We start from the raw sequence: 19575 nt of genomic DNA, 5'->3' as shown, positions 1-19575 counted from the left end.
GCCGCCGATCAAGCTCCGGTGACCTAACCGGAGCGGCGCCGCTATCTTTAGGTCCCTCGTGATGCACTGGTTCGAATGGAACCAGTAGCTCATCCGCGCGTGGCCGGAATCATCGCCGCCGACGACGTCTGCCCGCCGGCCACCGTGAGCCATGCCCAGTCATTAATTTTGACTTGGTCAAGCCGACGTGGCCGCTAACCTGGCCCCTGGCCCACCTGTCAATAGCTGCGGGTAGTTCTAGTCTGGGTAGCTCTAGTATTTTCCAGTTTTAATTTAAATCCCCTAAATTGCTGAAACTTCACATGAACTTATAAAATTCACTTTAACTCAGAAAAATATAAATGAGGGATCAAAATTCTTATAAAAATAAACTCTATCCAATAAAAATATAATATGAAATTTTTATTTTTAATAAAAAATTAATTGTTTAATAATTGTTATTTAAGCATTTCCTTTTATTCTTAATTGAATCCAAATTCAATAATTAAGAAAACTTTTTAAATTAAATAAAAACCAGTAAGTAAATAAATAAAACATTAAAACTAATTCTCTTTATTTATTAATTTATTAAATCCTTATTAAAAGGATTAAAATCCTAATTAATAATTACCATAATTATTAATTCTTTAAAAATAATAAAAGGAAAAATCCAATATTATTTTTATTTCAAAGTTATTAATAACTTCTACTTTATTAATGAAGTTATTAATCCAAGAATTATAGGGTAATTAGGAAACCCTAGTTCCATTATAAATAAAGTGATAACCTCATCATTTCATGTGATTCCTAAAACCCTAATATCATTAGGAACCCTAGCTCCATTACTACATGTGCTCATTCTTAGCTAATCAAATAGGACCAACACTAGTTCCTATCTTCGGAAACACCAAACTTAGTTATCCATGCTTAGCATCACACCAATGTGATGAACCTCAGGAACAACTATGCCAAATCTTGAACATTACCTAACCATATTCCACTAAACCCTACCAGTGTTGGATACTTATCAACCATCCTATTTAGGAGCCAATTATTCCTTACTTAATAGAACCAACAGTAAAACCTAGACCACCTCAACCCTAATTGATGTACTTCTTATTATTTAAGAAGTATGTTCTTCAAAAGTTATTCTTTGGAAATAAATAGAGAGTGCTCATCAACCCTACCTAATATGACCTATAAACCCTAGCCAGCTATCACCAACAAGGTATACCAACCTTGATAGCACCCATGTTTAATAAATTACCTAAGATATGCTTCCAACCTTGTTAAGATCCATCTAATACTTACTCCAGAAACTAATTGAAACCATAGTAAACCATAGAACTCCACAACCCTAATTATCATACTTGTTCTTTACTAAAGAACATGTTCTTCAAAAGTTATTCTTTTGAAGTATATGATAATTAATCATTAACCATGCCATATAGTGCTAAAACCAACCACTATTCATTACAGGTTAGGATTATACCAAATGTTATTGTTGCGTGCTATTAGTGTTATTATTATGATATATTACAGCACCTGTTTATGATACCAAGTAATCACAATTGAATAAGAACCTTGTTTGTGAATCACTCTAAAAGTGCAACACACCTTGAAATGATCATTATAACTCACTAATCCTAAATCATCGGGGTTAGGTCACTCTTAGAGCGATTGCATCTCATACTTATGCATTATTGCATCCTTGCCAATCTTTTAAACATCGTCCTTACCGGACGATGATGATATTTCAGAATTTGGAGTTATTGCGTAACGAAGACCTTGTCTGCATAATCTTGCAGTCAAGAAAGGCAAGTTCAACACTTGCTCATGTCATTTGAGTATTTTTACCAAATTACTTGCAAAGTACTATATTTACCACTATTGCATAAAAAGGCAAAACCACTATTTTCATAACTATGAATATGACTAAGTGGTGGGCAATGGAACCATGGATTGTGTTGATATGGTGGAGGTTCCATTGCAAGGGTTATATCCATCTAGGATTAAACAACAAATTTCGTCCAATGATTCTTGCGTCGTAATACCCGTGTTAACCATAAGATCCGGAGTGGGACGGAGTAGTCAAAAGTGTTTCCACCTCTCGTTCATCAACGGATGCGCATTACTGTAGGCACTTGATCTCGAGAGACAAGATACAGGGTGGGGAACTCGTAGAAGTCCCCACGGTAATGTGGTCTATGATGGGTTGCAACTGACGGCGAAGGAATGTATGGTAGAGCCCTGCATTGACGTCGTGGTCGGGGTCCATCCTTAATTGGTGTAAGAGGACCGGCGAGGACCCAGGGTCGGAGATTGCAGCAAAGGGTGGGTGTTCGAGGTAGCGGAGGAACATGATTGGCTAGACCTTATACCGGGCCTCACACCAAAGGAAGTGTGGACGGGAAACTCGAGCCCGGTTGGCACCAAGGTTAAGATCTCTTATGGGTAAAGCAACACACCTCTGCAGAGTGTAATGAATCGTGACCTGGCACTCCCTGTTCCGGGATATGGAACTGCGAACGCTGCCGGAAAGGAACTCCATGAAGTTCTAGTAAACCGGTGAAGGCTGACGGATATAGCTCTTCTGAATAAAAGCAACCTTTTGAAGAAATGGTTATGAAAACCTGCATTGGTATTAGACTTTCTGGTCTAATGCTGTAGCTAGTGCATCAAACACCTCTTTCCTATAATGAACTTGTTGAGTACGCTCGTACTCATCCCACTCTTAAATCCCCTGCTTAGATATGAAGGCATCAAAGGAGGATCTACAGTGCAACTCGAAGGCCGAGGAGTCAACACTACTTCAAGGGACAGGACCCTGTCAGAGGAGTCAGTTACCACATCCAACAAGGAGAAACCTAGATTAGCAAGAGAAAGGAACTAGCTTCCTAAACCTAGCTCCTATTTAGATAGAATCTATTCATAGCCTCTGTAGCTAGATAAATACTCTACAAATAGAGTGCGTGATAAGTTTAGACTACGAGTCGTTCTTCGGGAGTTTATTTGCAGTTTTACCTTATTGTAAAGTAGGAGGCTGTGATGATCTTATGTAACAGAGTCTGTGTGTAATTCTATAGACATGCCTTGGACCCGCATATGTTTCTGTTGTACCACTCTGAGCGATATAATACTAGTGGAACGGTATTTCATTGGTATTATATCAGACTTGCATACTACACCATGCAGTGGTATGCCGGGTCACCACAAACCTTTACGCCGACTTGCTCGGATGTGGTCTTGGCTCCTTTCCGATCAACTATCTTTGTATTCCGATTCATTATTGGAGACCGACGTTAGTGGAGTGGAAACTCGTCAAGGAAAGACTTCAGAAGCGTTTAAGTAGTTGGAAAGGAAAACTGATGTCCCTTGAGGGAAGATTAGTTCTCATAAATGCAGTACTTACGAATATGGTACTCTATATGATATCTTTCTTCCATCTACCAAAAGGAATCTTGAATAGATTAGATTATGTACGTTCAAGATTCTTTTGTCAAGGGGACAGCGAGAAGAAGAAATATCGGTTTTCTCGGTCAATTCATTGTATAGGGCGCTTACCATTCCTAGTCAACCGGTTATCAATAATAAATACATTTGGAAGATGAAGATACCACTGAAGACGAAAGTTTTTGCATGGTACCTTCGTCGCGGGATGATTTTAACCAAAGATAACATTGTCAAACGCAACTAGCATGGTTGTAAGAAATGTGTTTTCTGTCATCAAGATGAGACAATAAAACACATTTTTTCAACTGTAGGTTTGCTAGATCTATATGGTCAATCATTTAGATGGGTTCTACCTTATACCCGCCTCGTAGCATTGCAAATATATTTGGCGGTTGGCTAAATGGGGTAGATACTAGGTATAAAATGCTTATCAGAGTGGGCGCGATTGCAGTCGTATGGACGCTATGGCTATGTAGAAAGGACAATATTTTTAATGACAAAAATTCTTCTCTCATGCAGGTCATTTACCGATGTATGGCTTTGCTTCGTTCATGCTCACGACTTCAGCGCTTGGAGAACCGAGACCTCTTTATGGAGGTGTCTACATGGTTCGAGAACACGGTCAAGGAGTTTATTTTCCAACATGGGTGGCTGCATATTAGACGGATTGAAGCCAACGAAGCATAGTCTAGTTTGGCTCTTTCGATCGATATTTTATATTTTATTTGTTCAGACTTGATGCTCAAACGGCTGGGTGCATGTTAGTTATGCAGAGGCTGGATGTAATGCTTGAATTTTGAGCAATGAATCGCCCTTTATCGAAAAAAATACGGTTGTATGGGCGTCTGATACGTCTCAAACGTATCTATAATTTCTAATGTTCCATGCTAGTTTTATGACAATACTCACATGTTTTATATACACTTTACATAATTTTGATGCATTTTTGGTACTAACCTATTAACAAGATGCCGAAGCGCCAGTTCCTGTTTTCTGCTGTTTTTGGTTTCAGAAATCCTACGCAGGAAATATTCTCGGAATTGGACGAAACAAAAGCCCACGGTCTTATTTTTCACAGAGCCTTCCAGAACACCGAAGAGCAGACGAAGGGGGGCCACGAGGCGGCCACACCATAGGGGGGCGCGGCCCCACCCTAGCCGCGCCGCCATATGGGGTGGGCCCCTCGGGCGTCCCCCGACTCTGCCCCTTCGCCTATATAATCCTTCCGTCACGAAAACCCTAGTACCGAGAGCCACGATACGAGAAAAGTTCCAGAGACGCCACCGCCGTCAACCCTACCTCGGGGGGTTCTGAAGATCGCCTCCGGCAACCTGCCGGAGAGGGGAATCATCACCGGAGGGCTCTACATCACCATGCCCGCTTCCGGACTGATGTGTGAGTAGTTCATCCTTGGACTATGGGTCCATAGCAGTAGCTAGATGGTTGTCTTCTCCTCTTGTGCTATCATATTTAGATCTTGTGAGCTGCCTATCATGATCAAGATCATCTATTTGTAACGCTACATGTTGTGTTTGTTGGGATCCGATGAATATGGAATACTATGTCAAGTTGATTATCGATCTATCTTATATGTGTTGTTTATGATCTTGCATGCTCCGCGTTGCTAGTAGAGGCTCTAGCCAAGTTGATACTTGTGACTCCAAGAGGGAGTATTTATGCTCGATAGTGGGTTCATGCCTCCACTGAATCTGGGACAGTGACAGAAAGTTGTAAGGTTGTGGATGTGTTGTTGCCACTAGAGATAAAACATCGATGTTTTGTCTAAGGATATTTGTATTGTTTACATTACGCACAAAACTTAATGCAATTGTCTGTTGTTTGCAACTTAATACTGGAAAGGGTGCGGATGCTAACCCGAAGGTTGACTTTTTAGGCATAGATGCATTCTGGATAGCGGTCTATATTTTTTGTCGTAATGCCCTAAGTAAATCTCATAGTAATCATCATGATATATATGTGCATTGTTATGCCCTCTCTATTTGTCAATTACCCAACTATAATTTGTTCACCCAACATGTTATTTATCTTATTGGAGAGACACCACTAGTGAACTGTGGATCCCGGTCCATTCTTTTACATCTGAAATACAATCTACTGCAATCATTGTTCTCTGTTGTTCTTTGCAAGCAAACATCATTTTCCACACCATACGTTTAATCCTTTGTTTACAGCAAGCCAGTGAGATTGACAACCTCACTGTTAAGTTGTGGCAAAGTATTTTGATTGTGTTGTGCAGGTTCCACGTTGGCGCCGGAATCCCTGGTGTTGCGCCGCACTACACTCCTTCACCAACAACCTTCACGTGGCCTTCATCTCCTACTGGTTCGATAACCTTGGTTTCTTACTGAGGGAAAACTTCCTGCTGTACGCATCACACCTTCCTCTTGGGGTTCCCAACGGACGTGTGCTTCACGCGTCATCAACGTCCATGGATGGTACTCCAAGAGTATAATTGATGGTCACTATATAGCCCCGTGATACAAGCTACACCTGGGCAAAACTCGGGCTGGGCCGGGCTTCGGGCCAAGCCCGAAAAAGCCCGAACGTAAAATGCCAAGCCCGAGCCCGGCCCGGCCTGACCGTCGGGCCTATAAATTAAGCCCGAACCCAGTCTGAACAGGCAAAAAGCCCGGCCCGGCCCGAGAAGCCCGGTTCGAACCTGCCTAAAGTGCGAAAACTGCAAGCCCGGCCCGCCGTTCAGGCTCAAAATACAAGCCCGAACCCGGCCCGAAGTGCAATCCCGACCCGGAATTTTCGGGCCGGGTCGGGCCGTGTCGTCCGGGCCGGGCTGCCCATGCCCAGCTGTAATACAAGCCAACCTCATGGTCATCCGTGTGCGCGGGTCACTCAGCATGCCGTGATGTACGAGCATTGCCCTCCGGCCAACAACCACCTGATCGCTCGGCTTAGGTGGCACCTCAAGTGCGCTGCAAAAAGGTTAGCTGTTTTAGTTCAATGTTCAATGACAACAGTAAAAAGAAGAAAACCAAAATTAACATAACTCAAATGATAAAAGGTTTGTCAGCAAGGCGATTGTTCCAGCAAAAATCGAGGCGGGGCGTGTTGGGAATACGCGGCTCATACTTGAGAAGCTTGGGAATCCATGTGGAAATTTCAAGATATCTGCTATGAATGTCCTGGAATAGTTTAGCTGACGCCCTTCGCGGGAATTGAAGAAATGTTGGAGGTATATACAGTAGTTTTCGTTGAGAAGGCTAATGGAGTACATAAATTGCGTCAATTGTATATATTTTGGAAGAAAATTCTACATAGTAGATATTTTATATGTTTGATGGCTTACAGTGCACGCAACAGGAGGTTGAAGAACTTATATGATGTTTTGCACATGTAAGTATCATCACCTGGTCATTAACAATCCATACAAATACTAGGTTGGGGTTAAGATTAAGCAGAAAATATCATAGCCACCTCAACCCTACAGTCATAATACATGACCCAACACAATCGAAAGTGAAGCATATATTTCATTATACTTTTCACGAAAATAGATAAAATGTTATACTAGATGATGTAACTGTCAATTTTGGTAGTGATCAAGCAAATGTTTTTTGGGTGCCGCATGATAGAAGCTTAAATGGATATTAATGGAAAAACTATCCATAGTAATAAGTAAAAATTTACCTTTCTAGTTGCAATTACATCGAAAATAAATTTCTAAGTCCATTTCAAACATGGGAATTTTAATATTTACGCAAAGTGGTTGAGTAATGTGTCATTCTCTCTAAAAGGTAAACAAGTCTAATGGAAGTGTACCAAACCTACACGTATACATGTATATAAATAAGTTAGGAAAATCATTGGATGCATGAACAACTAAAGTTTCAAAACAAATACGTGATATATTTAAACTTATATATTTCCTTAATATAAGATCAGAAAAATCAGTGGGCTCCTTGAAAGCCAAAATGAGTTGTAAGCACCAATTACCACCATAGTCTTTTGTTTTGCCAAAATGTAGCTGTTTGCTAAAGTATGATCTAACTGTGAGGCATGCATGCTATAACACACCCTCTCCTCGTCAATGTAGGCTTGGCGTCATTTGCGTGCGTCTTTAATTTGCATTCTTCTAAATCTCATTTGAATGCGCCTTTTGAAACAAACATTTAGTTTTTTGGCTTAATCCTAAAGAGTGATCATTTACTCAAAGGAAGATAATGCATCACTTCAGTGTCATGTTTTTCTATTTTTGAAATTCTTTGTATTCGTGCATTTTGACATTCATGTGACTCAAAGAGGCCCTTAAAAAAACAAATTACTCGTACCAAGATATTTGAGTGTATGTAATTCTTTCTCCAACTTCAACTTCAAACCAATCCTTTGGAATTCAAACCTATGAGTGAATCAAGAGACGGAGAATAAATTCTCCAAAATCTTATGAAATCCCATCAAATAAAAGAAAACCACAGTGATTGTGCAAATTAGTACACCTTAGGGCATGCTTGGTTACCGCCTTACCGATACAAGCCCCAACCAGGACCTAGGGGAAAATTTGGGATGATTAATTGCTTCACATGCCGGTCTAGTGTTTGACCAGTAGTAAAACTATCTACCATGGCCCTCTTGCCTCGCATTAGGAAATTCGTGGCAAAGGTGTTCATCAGCAACTGCAAGATGATCTAGTTAAGCAAGTGTGGGTGTTCAAAGGAAACTAGTAGTCAATTGTCATGTATTGTAGTGGAGTTAGCTATCTATTTTGTAGAACTTAGGATGATTTGATTTTCAATTTAAACTATTTTATGCACTATATTATTTCTATGTTTGAATTGTTGTTGAATTAATTTGTGTCTTAGAGATTTATTTGCAATATATTGTTTTGTTTTAGATAGAAATAGAAAATTGATGAAAATACCAAAAAAGTGAATAGGGTTGGTTGGTTCGATGGTGTCGATCGGGGCAATCGCCGTTATCGGTCCAGACATGTGTCCGAGCACCCCTAAACCAGACCGTATTTACGGTGGTTAGGACACAATAAAGTTTGCACCGTTGGAGATGCTATAAGTGCTTCTTTGATTCACATGATAGGGAAACACAAGAATAGGAAAAACATAAGATTGTAATGTCATGCCCGTTCCTTTTCAACAAGATTTCATGTACATATTATTTTTTTGATTCCATCATAGAAAAATAAAGGATTTCTACTATGTGGTTTAAGTGGATGTTAGATTTACTATAAAATGTAGTGCAATGAATTTGCTTGGAAAAAGCCTATGAGATTCAAGTCAACGAATCAAACAAACACCGTAGAAAAGATTGCAAGATTCAAATCCAACAATTTTTTGAGGAAAAAGCCTTTGGATGAGAGAAGCCCAAATATGTAAAGTGAAGGCCAGCTCAAATTGGTCAAACGTGCGTCCCAGCTGCTCATGCCTACCCAGTACTGTACATCCAATTATAATTGATGCCCGCTGAGAAGGAAACTCCAGTACGCAACTAGTTGCGGGTGCAACCCATCTTTTGTAACACTTTCAAGTTTACAAAAAATACAAACTAAATTTATAGATCTACATTGTATTGTATCTTGTGCATCTGTGAAGTTTCATTCAAAAATATGACTATACGTGGACACATAAAGAATAAATTATGTGTAAATAGTACATGCCACTATTCACTTATGTTTTTTCTTTTTTTTTCGCAGATCACGCATGATCATATTTTGAAAGAAAAATTTCCAGGTTCATAAGATATAGCATAACCAACGTCTATAATTTTGGTTCACATTTTCCAAAAATTTAGAAGTAACGCAAAAAAAAAAGGTGCACCCGTAACTAGTTGTGAAATATTTTCTCCGCCGAGGGGTGCAACCCAATTTTTCTCCGCCGAGAAAGCAAGATGCGAATGCCAGGTTTATTAGCTGCTGCAGGGTGGGATCGCCTATCAGAGCATCCCCACTCGTCTCCCCGAGAACCCCCCCATGACCACTTTTTATCATCCGGACGGTGAAAAACGGCCCAGTCAGGCCCCCGATTCCTCGTTTTGGTCTGGATTTGAGCCTATTTTCGTCCGGACTCCCCATGCCATCCTCGATTTCCCGGGGGTCTCCCGGGGACTCCGGATGGACGAAAACAAGTCGTCTGGCCCATCGTCAGTGGCCATTAGCGAAATAATTGCCACGCCCACGCCTCTCCACGCCCACGCCCACGCTCGCCGCCGGGGCCGCACTTCGCTGCTGCCCCGCGCCGCCGCCGCCACGGCCCCCGCGCTCCAACTCCGCCCGCCACGCCCCGGTGCGCCACCGCACGTCCCTTGCCTCGTGCGCCGTCGCCGCAGCCACTGCGCGCCGCCGGCCTTGGTCCTGCGCGCCGCCGCTGCCCCTTGCCCCGCGCGCCGCCGTTGCCGAGCGTGAGGACGGACTAGTCCTCCTCGTCGGGCGCGCACACGACGCCGGCGGCGTCGTCCCAGGAGTCGAAGAAGCGTGAGCCCGGCAGGTCCATGCGTGTGGCGTCGAGGTGAGCTCGGAGAAGGACGACGCGTGGCGGCGAAGAGGAGGCTTGGGCGAGGCACGGCTGGGAAAACCCTTCTTCCCAGTGCAAAATTTCATCCGGATAGGTTCATCCGGACGGAAATTTGGTCCCGGAGAGTTCCAACCAGTGGAGATGCTCTCAGGCAAACGCGTTGCCGCGCACTCGTCGGCGCCAGATCTGGTCCGCGCAGCCGGGTTGATCGGGGTCTGAGTCCATTCCTGCGCCATAAAGCCAAAACATGCTCAACTATGCAGCTGAGCAGAAAATGGACTGCCCATCAACACCTGACAGTTCAAAAAAAAAAACCTCAACACCTGACGTGATCCACTCCCGATCTGCAACAGTTTATGCGCACCACTCAATTATACGTGAATAAACGGCAAGAAGCGCGCAGCAAATGCGAGAGCAATCGACTTGCAGCTGCAGTCACTGCCTCACTGGCAAGAACATGAGATAGAAAATTGCGGGATTTCAGAGAGCGCAACTGACGGCGGGGGATGCGGCACCTGCGAATGCTGAATTTTCACATGTGCGTCCAATTTTCCGGAAGTCCGGATACGTACGGCTGGCAACAACATGAAAGGGCACTAGTGAGGGCATCTCCAGCGGCGCCACGCATTTTAGCGTCCGCGCGCGTCCGTTTGCGTCGGCCCATTTGGTCGAAAACGACCGCGTGTCCGTTTGCGTCGGGGGTGGCTCCAGCGGCACGACGCATTTTTTTTTAGGACGAACCATTTTTTTGAACTGAAACATAATTTACAAAAACTGAAACATAACTTACATACTTGAAAACATAAAAAAAAAAACCTAAAACGCCTACTGGTCGCTGTCGTGGCCGTCTTTGCTCCCTCGTCGGCGTCGAGCACGATGACCTCCGGTATGTCCCACGGCCGATTGCCATCCGGGGGAGCGTACGCCGGGCGCGATCGCGGTGCTCGAGGTTGAGGAGGCTGCGGCCGAGGCGGCGGTGGAGCGCCCGGGGCTGCGGGCTGTGGCGGCGGATGGGGAGCACAGGCATACGGCGGTGGCGGCGGGGGGGGCGGCGCCCAAGGCTGTGGCGGCGGGGGAGGAGGCGCCGCGGGCGGTGGCCGCGGTGGAGGAGGCGCCGCCGAGTCCAGGAGCGCCTGTCGAAGGGCTTCATCCGCGGACAGGCCCGTCAGCATGACAGCGGTGGCGTAGCGGGGCAACGGCGGCTGCACAGGCGCGTCGTACTCGGAGACGAGGAGGCCGAGCTTGGCCATCTCGTCGTCCGTCATGTTGTCGGGTAACTCGAAGTTTCGGCCCTCCGCCATGGCCTGCTGCCATTCGTGGAAGACGAGGCCGACGTAGTCCTCGCTGTCGTCCTTCACCTCCTCGCTATGGTACGCGAGCGCCTCGATGTAGTCGTCGTCGTCGTCGTACACGGCGTAGGCTTCGTCGTCGTCGTCCTCGTCCTCGCGGTCGTTGTGCTGCGGCTGCTCACGTCGCGTCGGCGCCTGCTGACGACGAGCCGGCGGTGCAGGGCCGAAGGGATAATCCCTGTCGCCCATGAAGCTAGCCCTTCGTCTGCTGTCCATCTCCGTGGACAGGTACGTACGCCAACTCTCCGAGTCGATGGCGTACGCCGGATCGGCGCGGAGGTCCGCCGGCAGATATCGCCTCCTGCGCCGGATCTGCTTGGTCCGCTCAGGCTCGCGCGCAGGTACTGGAGGGATGGGTGATACGTCTCCAACGTATCTATAATTTCCGATGTTCCATGCTTGTTTTATGACAATACCAACATGTTTTGTTCACACTTTATATCATTTTCATGCATTTTCCGGAACTAACCTATTAACAAGATGCCACAGTGCCAGTTCCTGTTTTCTGCTGTTTTTGGTTCCAGAAAGGCTGTTCGGGCAATATTCTCGGAATTGGACGAAATCAACGCCAAACCTCCTATTTTTCCCGGAAGCGTCCAGAACACCGAAGAAGAGTCGGAGAGGGGCCAGGGGGCCACCACACCACATGCCGGCGCGGGCCAGGCCTAGGCCGCGCCAGCCTAGGGTGTGGCGCACCCAGGTGCCACCCTGCGCCGCCTCTTCGCCTATAAAAGCCCTTTCGACCTAAAAACGCAGTACCAATTGACGAAACTCCAGAAAGACTCCAGGGGCGCCGCCACCGTCGCGAAACTCCAATTCGGGGGACAGAACTCTCTGTTCCGGCACCCTGCCGGACGGGGAATTGCCCCCGGAGCCATCTCCACCGCCGTCTTCACCGCCATCTTCACCGCCATCGCTGCTTCCATGATGAGGAGGGAGTAATCCACCTCCGAGGCTGAGGGCTCCGCTGTAGCTATGTGGTTCATCTCTCTCCCATGTACCTCAATACAATAATCTCATGAGCTGCTTTACATGATTGAGATTCATATGAGTTTGTATCACAATTTATCTATGTGCTACTCTAGCAAAGTTATTAAAGTAGTTATATTCCTCCTGCACGTGTGTAAAGGTGACAGTGTGTGCACCGTGTTAGTACTTGGTTTATGCTATGATCATGATCTCTTGTAGATTGCGAAGTTAACTATTGCTATGATAATATTGATGTGATCTATTCCTCCTACATATGCATGAAGGTGACAGTGTGCATGCTATGTTAGTACTTGGTTTAGTCTGTTGATCTATCTTACACTATAAGGTTACTTAAATATGAGCATTATTGTGGAGCTTGTTAACTCCGGCATTGAGGGTTCGTGTAATCCTACGCAATGTGTTCATCATCCAACAAGAGTGTAGAGTATGCATTTATCTATTCTGTTATGTGATCAATGTTGAGAGTGTCCACTAGTGAAAGTGTAATCCCTAGGCCTTGTTCCTAAATACTGCTATCGCTACTTGTTTACTATCTTTGCTGCGTTACTCTTTTGCGTTACTCTTGCTTGTTTACTGTTTCTTTGCGTTACTCTTGCTGCAATACTACCACCATCAACTACACGCCAGCAAGCTATTTTCTGGCACCGTTGCTACTGCTCATATATATTCATACCACCTGTATTTCACTATCTCTTCGCCGAACTAGTGCACCTATTAGGTGTGTTGGGGACACAAGAGACTTCTTGCTTTGTGGTTGCAGGGTTGCATGAGAGGGATATCTTTGACCTCTTCCTCCCTGAGTTCGATAAACCTTGGGTGATCCACTTAAGGGAAAACTTGCTGCTGTTCTACAAACCTCTGCTCTTGGAGGCCCAACACTGTCTACAGGAAAGGAGGGGGAACGTAGACATCAATGGGCACCCGGCGGCAGCTGAGCCGCCAGTCGCCAGGCAGCTGCACGCCGGACCAGGCGTCGCACGGCACCCATTTGCCGTGCATGAGCCTCCCCACCGTGACGGGGAGCGCCACCTTCTTGCTGCCGCTGCCGGAGGCCTCGAAGTCGTTCTTCTTCCCCATGGCGCAGCGGCTGTTGTGGTGCGAGTGGAGCTGTGGGCGAAGGAGCAACGCGGCCGCTGGACTTTTAAGGGCGGCTGCGCACGGGATACGATGCCATTGAAGGCGGCGCAGAAGCCCAGCCGCCGCCCGCCAGTGCACGTGCAGAACAGGAAGCTGCGGCATTCATGGCGAAGGCTGCGGCGCAGACGCGGAAGCGCTGACCGCGGAAGCGATGGCCGCGGAAGCGATGCCCTCCATGCAGGCTCGCTGCCAGGCGGGCCCGGTGGAGACCGCAGCGGACACTTTGCGCGTCCGCGCAGCGTCCGCCGAGACGCAAACCTGGCGCATATTTGGGCCAGGTTTGCGTCTCCGCGGACGGCCCGGTCACTTTGCGTCGTGCCGCTGGAGAGGGTGCCAGACGCATTTACGACCAAAGCGGACGCAAGAGATGCCCTGATGGACGATTGCGTCGGTGGTAACGTTTGTTTCCGTTGGATCTCATGTTCGTGCTTCAAGAGAGAGACGTCGGCGCTAGATCAAATGGCAATCCATATGTAGCTTCCATCGACCGCCAGTGCTAAGGGCATCTCCAGCGGGGCGATGCAAACAGACGTTTTTCGTCCGTTTGCGTCTGCGCGGACAAAAAACGCCCTCCAGCGGGGCGACGCAAAACGTCCGTAGTGTCCGTCCTGACGTAAACGTGGACCAAATATGCGCCAGGAATGCGTCTCTGCGGACGCGTTCGCGCGTCCGTTTGTGTCCGGTTGGACTGCATGCAGCCCTCTCTCTGCTCCTTTAATCACGCATGCGCTTATTCCTAGCCACATAAATAGAATCTTTCCCTCTCTCTCCTCTCTAATCACGCATGCGGTCAAATAAATGCGTCCCTACCGCTGGAGAAGGGTCAGACGCATGGTTTTTATGTCCGTGCCCGACGCAAACGGATATAAATATGCGTTGCCCCGTTGGAGATGCCCTAATGCGAATTGGCCGCCGCGTACGGATCTGGGTCTCCATCAGATTTGGTTTGGTCTAATCTGACCTACTTGGGCGACGATGTATATAAAATGGCTCTATTAGTGTACGGATCCGGTCCTCGCTAAGCGTATATTTTTGGAGTTAAAATAATAATGTATTTTTAGGCTAGCTACAGAGTAATTTAAGCAAGTAAGGCATGTACAATGGTAAGGAAGATGAGTCTTTTTTTAGCAATCCACGCCATCTAGAGAAGACACTAAATATTAGTGATACAATGCATAATCTCTTATTATCATCCTTAGGAGTAAATGATGATTAAATAAATTGTAGAAAAAGATTGTGTTGCCAACAGATGCCAAATGGTACATTGGAGAAAATAAGTTTATCTTATTTCATCAAAGATCATCCCTTGCTAAGGGAAGATATCCTTCTCTTTCTTTAATCTCTCGCCTCTAACTAAAAGCAAAAATCTAACGTGATAACCATAAGAGAAGACTGATCGATGTCACCCTATTGTACATGTCCCAACATATATACGTTAATTACTACCTTCATAGTGGGTAGTAACTTATATGTGGTTTCATGCATCGTATCATTTATTATATTGTAGACTCATCTTGCTTTGCGGTGTGTGATATTATGATAACATAGATAGTTATTACGTTAATCTCTTTTTCAATTATTGCCATGGGATGTTACTAAAATATTTGAAGGTGTGTGATGTTACAACCTATATTACTCGCATTATGAGTAGCTTTCAGCAGCTCAGATGAGATCCTGAGCTAGCGGTGGTGCCGCATAGACACTGCAATGCGCCATTTTGGAAGATGCACGCGCGAGCCGCACAGTTGAGGTCAAGTTCGGTTCATGTGCTTGATTTTGACTTGGCCGTCGAGATATTTTGTGGTGCAATGCATGGTAGGCCAAAAAAATGTACTCCCACATCCTCAAATAAAATGTAACAGATTTTTCTAGTTTCACATGTATCTATACACTAAAACGCGTCTAGATACATGCATATTTAGACAATTTTTAAATTTGAACATTTTCTAAATTCGAACTTTTTTTGCTGAACAGTTTTTCAAATCTAAATATATTTTAGTTTGAATTTTTTTTTTGCTTAAAGGTCTCGAATTTTTTAAATGAAACATTAAAGGGAAAATCTAAGTGAAAGCGCCGCACCACTAATCTTCTTGTGCAGCGGTAGCTTTTTTGTATGCGCTGCCTATAGGAGAGAGCACATGCATGCATGCAGCAGCTAGGTCACATCATCGCATTAATTACCAAATTTGAATTTTCAAAATGATTTATCTTCTAAACCGTTATTCCGATTATCGATCTGTTTATACCGTTAAGTTCGTATCGACGAGAGGTTCAAAACTAGATCCCTCGCTGCTATATTTTGATGACTTTTTTTTTGTCGCACTAGTTGCCAGATTAATATGGAACAACTACCACAATAATTATACATGGTAACCAGATAAGTTTTCCCATGTTTTTAAGACATTGCAGGGTGCGTGGTTGTTGTTTTTCATCACACCATTTTCTAGGTTATAGTAATATGGTTTCCAGATTAGCAACCAATAATTACTACGATAATTGTACATAATTGTTGGATAAATTTTACACGTTTGTAGATATTGCAGTGATATATGCAAATAATGAACGTATATTCACGTGTTTGTAAGACCTAAATGATGGTGTTTGTAAGACCTGAATGATGATATCATTCCAGACAAATTTATCATGGAGATTTACATTGATGTGTAGTAACATACATAAGCCTATCAATCTAGTTATTTACAATCACACAACTAAATAGTGAATAATCTGGTAGGTGAGTGATAACAATCTGGCAATTACTAACGAAAAAAAAAGTTTCTCAAAATATACCAACATGGGATCTAGTTTTAAAGATCTTGTCGTAACTAAGCTAACGGCGAAAACAAAATTTCAATCGGATTAGCGGTTTGATAGATAAAGCTTTTTTAGTTTAGTCGTTAATGGGATTCTAAGTGACGTCAGTGCAAAGAACCGCCGCACAGGTCTTGCTTCCGTGCGGCGCCGCCGGGTAGCAGATTCCAACATTAAAAACGAATAGTTGGAAAACAAAGAGAAAAACTGAAATAAGAAGAAGGCTTGCCTAGGCCGACCCACTAAGGAGGCCGAGCAGCCCATGCACGCAGGCGGGAGACAGGGGCTCCCGCTTCCCTGGGCATTTGTCAGCCCGTTGGGTCTGCGCACTGTATGTACAAATCGCGCGAGCACGAGCAGCCAGCCGCGAAACAACAATCGTGTTGTGCCGCCATGCCATGCGAGCAACGAACTCTTTCAGCCCCGTTTCCGCCAAGCCATCGCCCGGATTCTAGAATGGCTGACAGTCTACTGACTATGCCGACTGCCGAGCCATTGGCTCCATCGAGCTGTGCCTGCGCGCTGCGGCAGCAAGCACATGCCGCTGATCGGCAGGAAGCTGTTTGTCCTGGGCGCAATTGGACTTGGGTACAAGCCGCGATCACGTTCAAGCTTCACAGATACGCACAGGGACATTGCTGCTGGAATCCAGTGAATACCAAGCACAGACGAGACGACCATGTCGCCCGGTGGCCTGGCGTATCGTTCGTTCGTATTTTCTGACACTTAATTCAAAGCACCAAGCACCAATCGAACAGCAGGTGTACTGAGTCACTCTCAAGTTTTCTGAAACGAGGCTCTTACAGTCTTTCAGTTGTAGTAGTGGCAAACCAACTACGGAACATGAATTCAACGCTGTTCATTTGCAGGATACGGCATGTAGACAGCACAATCAACTAATTCCCAGCAGGAATCATGCAAACCACCGAGCTAGCTCTTACTGATAAGAAAGCCGAAGAAAATCTCATTGTCTTATACCCAAGAAATACACATCTATAGCTAAGTACAGCGAGAAGAAGAAGAAATGTGGAAAACAATACAGATTAATCAATCGAGTTACCACCACAGCCAATCATCATCGCCGGCGAGGAGGGTCCGGAGAGCCTCCCCGGAATGACTCCCAGAACACAGGCCAATTGCGGCGGGCCTCGTTCCAGCCGAGCAGGGAGCCCTCCCTGGCGGGGTCCCAGCTGGCGGACACGATGCCGTAGCTCACGCCGGCCAGCGCGGCCCCGAAGAAGACGAAGGACAGGCCGTAGGGGATGAAGCTCGGCACGTCCACCTTCGCCACCTTCTTCAGGTAGTAGAACGCCGGGAAGAAGGCCAGCCCCAGCGCCAGCGGGAGCCCCACCGACGCGCCCACCCGCCGCATCATCCGGTTCGTCACCACCTCCGGGATCGCCACGTCCCTCTCCTCCTCTTCATCCTCTTCCTCCTCGTCGTCGGCCAAGTCTTCTTGGTCCACGGGGAGAAGCTGCTGATCCTTCTTCTTGTCGCCGCGCCGTCTGCTCTTCTTCCCGGGCCGGCCGATGGTGATGACCTTGGGCTCCGCTCCGTCGTCGCTGCTGGAGTTCTTGTTCCTGCGGGCGTGCAGCGGGAGCGCGCGGCTGCGGGAAGTGGCTGCCCCATAGAGGCGGAAGATGGAAGTGGAGCCGCAGGAGAAGGCAGCGGCGGCATGCGCGCGCGGCGCAGAGAGCGGCAGCTCCATGGCGAGAGCTAGCTAGGAGGACATCTTATCTCTAATCTGCGCGAGATGGACGGCCTACACTCCCCAGGCGGAGAAGTTCAGATTGTGAAATCCCTTTTACACGAACGGTATTTTGGGTAAAGAAAATATATGCGGTTTAATTTCTAAAAAGGCTTATATTTTTAAATGAACTACATTAAGGAGGAAGCGGTGTTTTGGAACATGGATACATATGAATTTTCGGTACATTAATGTTTATCAAATCTAGTTCTCGTGCACAAACAACCACACTTATTAATTTTATCCATCCTCTTTTAGAACTACATATAGCACTACCTCCACAAAAAGATGAACGCATGTTTTCTAAATTTAGACATTATTTAGTGTATGGTTACATCTAAATTTAGATAAATCTGACATCTTTTTATGGATAGAGTAAGTAATACATAATTTGGTTGCTTGTCCGTCTCATAGCGAACTAAGGGCATCTCCAGCGGCGTGACGCATTTTAGCGTCCGCGCGCGTCTGTTTGCGTCGGCCGAAATGGTCGAAATCGACCGCGCGTCCGTTTGCGTCGGGGGTGGCTCCAGCGGCACGACGCATTTTTTAGCCGAATCATTTTTTTTAAACATGAAAACATAATTTACATAGTTTAAACATGAAAAAAAACCTAACGCCCACTGCTGCTCGTCGTCGCTGTCGAGCACGATGAGCTCCGATATCGCCCGCGGCCAGTTCCCATCCGGGGGAGCATACGCCGGGCGCGCCGGCGGTGATGGAGGTGGAGGCGCCCAGGGCTGCAGCTGTGGCAGCGGTGGAGGCGCCCAGGGATACGGCTGTGGCGGCGGTGGAGGAGGCGCCCAGGGCTGCGGATGTGGAGGAGGAGCCCAGGGGTTGTACGGCGGCGGTTGTGGCGCCGCCGAGTCCTGTAGCGCCTGTCGAAGGGCTTCATCCTCCGACAGGCCCGGTGGCATGACGCCGGTGGCGTAGCGGGGCAGCGGCGGCTGCACAGGCGCGTCGTTCTCGGAGACGAGGACGCCGAGCTTCGCCATCTCGTCATCTGTCATGTTCTCCGGAAACTCGAAATTGCGGCCCTCCGCCATGGCCTGCTGCCATTCGTGGAAGACGGCCACGACGTAGTCGTCGCTGTAGTCCTTCACCTCCTCGTTATGGTACGCGAGCGTCTCGATGTAGTCGTCGTCGTCGTCATCGTCGTGGTCGTCGCGGTCGTCGTCGTCGTCGTTGTACTGCGCGCGCGTCGGTGGCTGCTGACGACGCGTCGGCGCCTCCTGTCTTCGTGGACGAGTCGGTGGTGCAGCCATGAAGGAAAATCCCTGTCGCCCATGAAGCCCGCCCTTCTCCTCCTATCCGTCTCGGTCGACAGATACGTACGCCAACTTTCGGAGTCGATGGCGTACTGCGCGGAGGTCCGGCGGCACGTACCGCCTCCTTCGCCGGATCTCCGCGCTCCGATCAGGCTCGCGCGCAGGGACTGGAGGGATGGGCACCCGGCGGCAGCTGAGCCGCTAGCCGCCAGGCAGTTGCACGTCGGACTAGGCCTCGCACGACAACCATTTGTCGTGCATGAGCCTCCCCAGCGTGACGGGCAGCGGCACCCTCTTGCTGCCGCTGCCGGAGGCCTCAAAGTCGTTCTTCTTCCCCATGGCGCTGCAGC

General features: G+C 46.8%; 1 protein-coding gene across 1 annotated transcript; it reads right to left on the bottom strand.

Moving 5' to 3' along the window:
* Nucleotides 1-17154: 17154 nt before the first annotated feature.
* LOC127296859 (uncharacterized) lies at nucleotides 17155-17980 on the bottom strand. Its single transcript, XM_051327084.1, has one exon. The coding sequence runs from the start codon at nucleotides 17919-17921 to the stop codon at nucleotides 17289-17291; it is 633 nt and encodes a 210-aa protein (XP_051183044.1). The 5' UTR covers nucleotides 17922-17980; the 3' UTR covers nucleotides 17155-17288.
* Between the last annotated feature and the right edge of the window lie 1595 nt (nucleotides 17981-19575).

The sequence above is a fragment of the Lolium perenne genome, chromosome 4, assembly GCF_019359855.2.
Source record: "Lolium perenne isolate Kyuss_39 chromosome 4, Kyuss_2.0, whole genome shotgun sequence".
Lineage (NCBI taxonomy): Eukaryota > Viridiplantae > Streptophyta > Magnoliopsida > Poales > Poaceae > Lolium > Lolium perenne.
Note: the sequence above shows the minus strand (reverse complement) of the source record. Positions and strands in the feature narration are given on the sequence as shown.

Excerpts from the sequence above, each read along its gene's own strand:
- LOC127296859 (XM_051327084.1), bottom strand. The coding sequence starts at position 17,921 with ATGGAGCTGCCGCTCTCTGCGCCGCGCGCGCATGCCGCCGCTGCCTTC.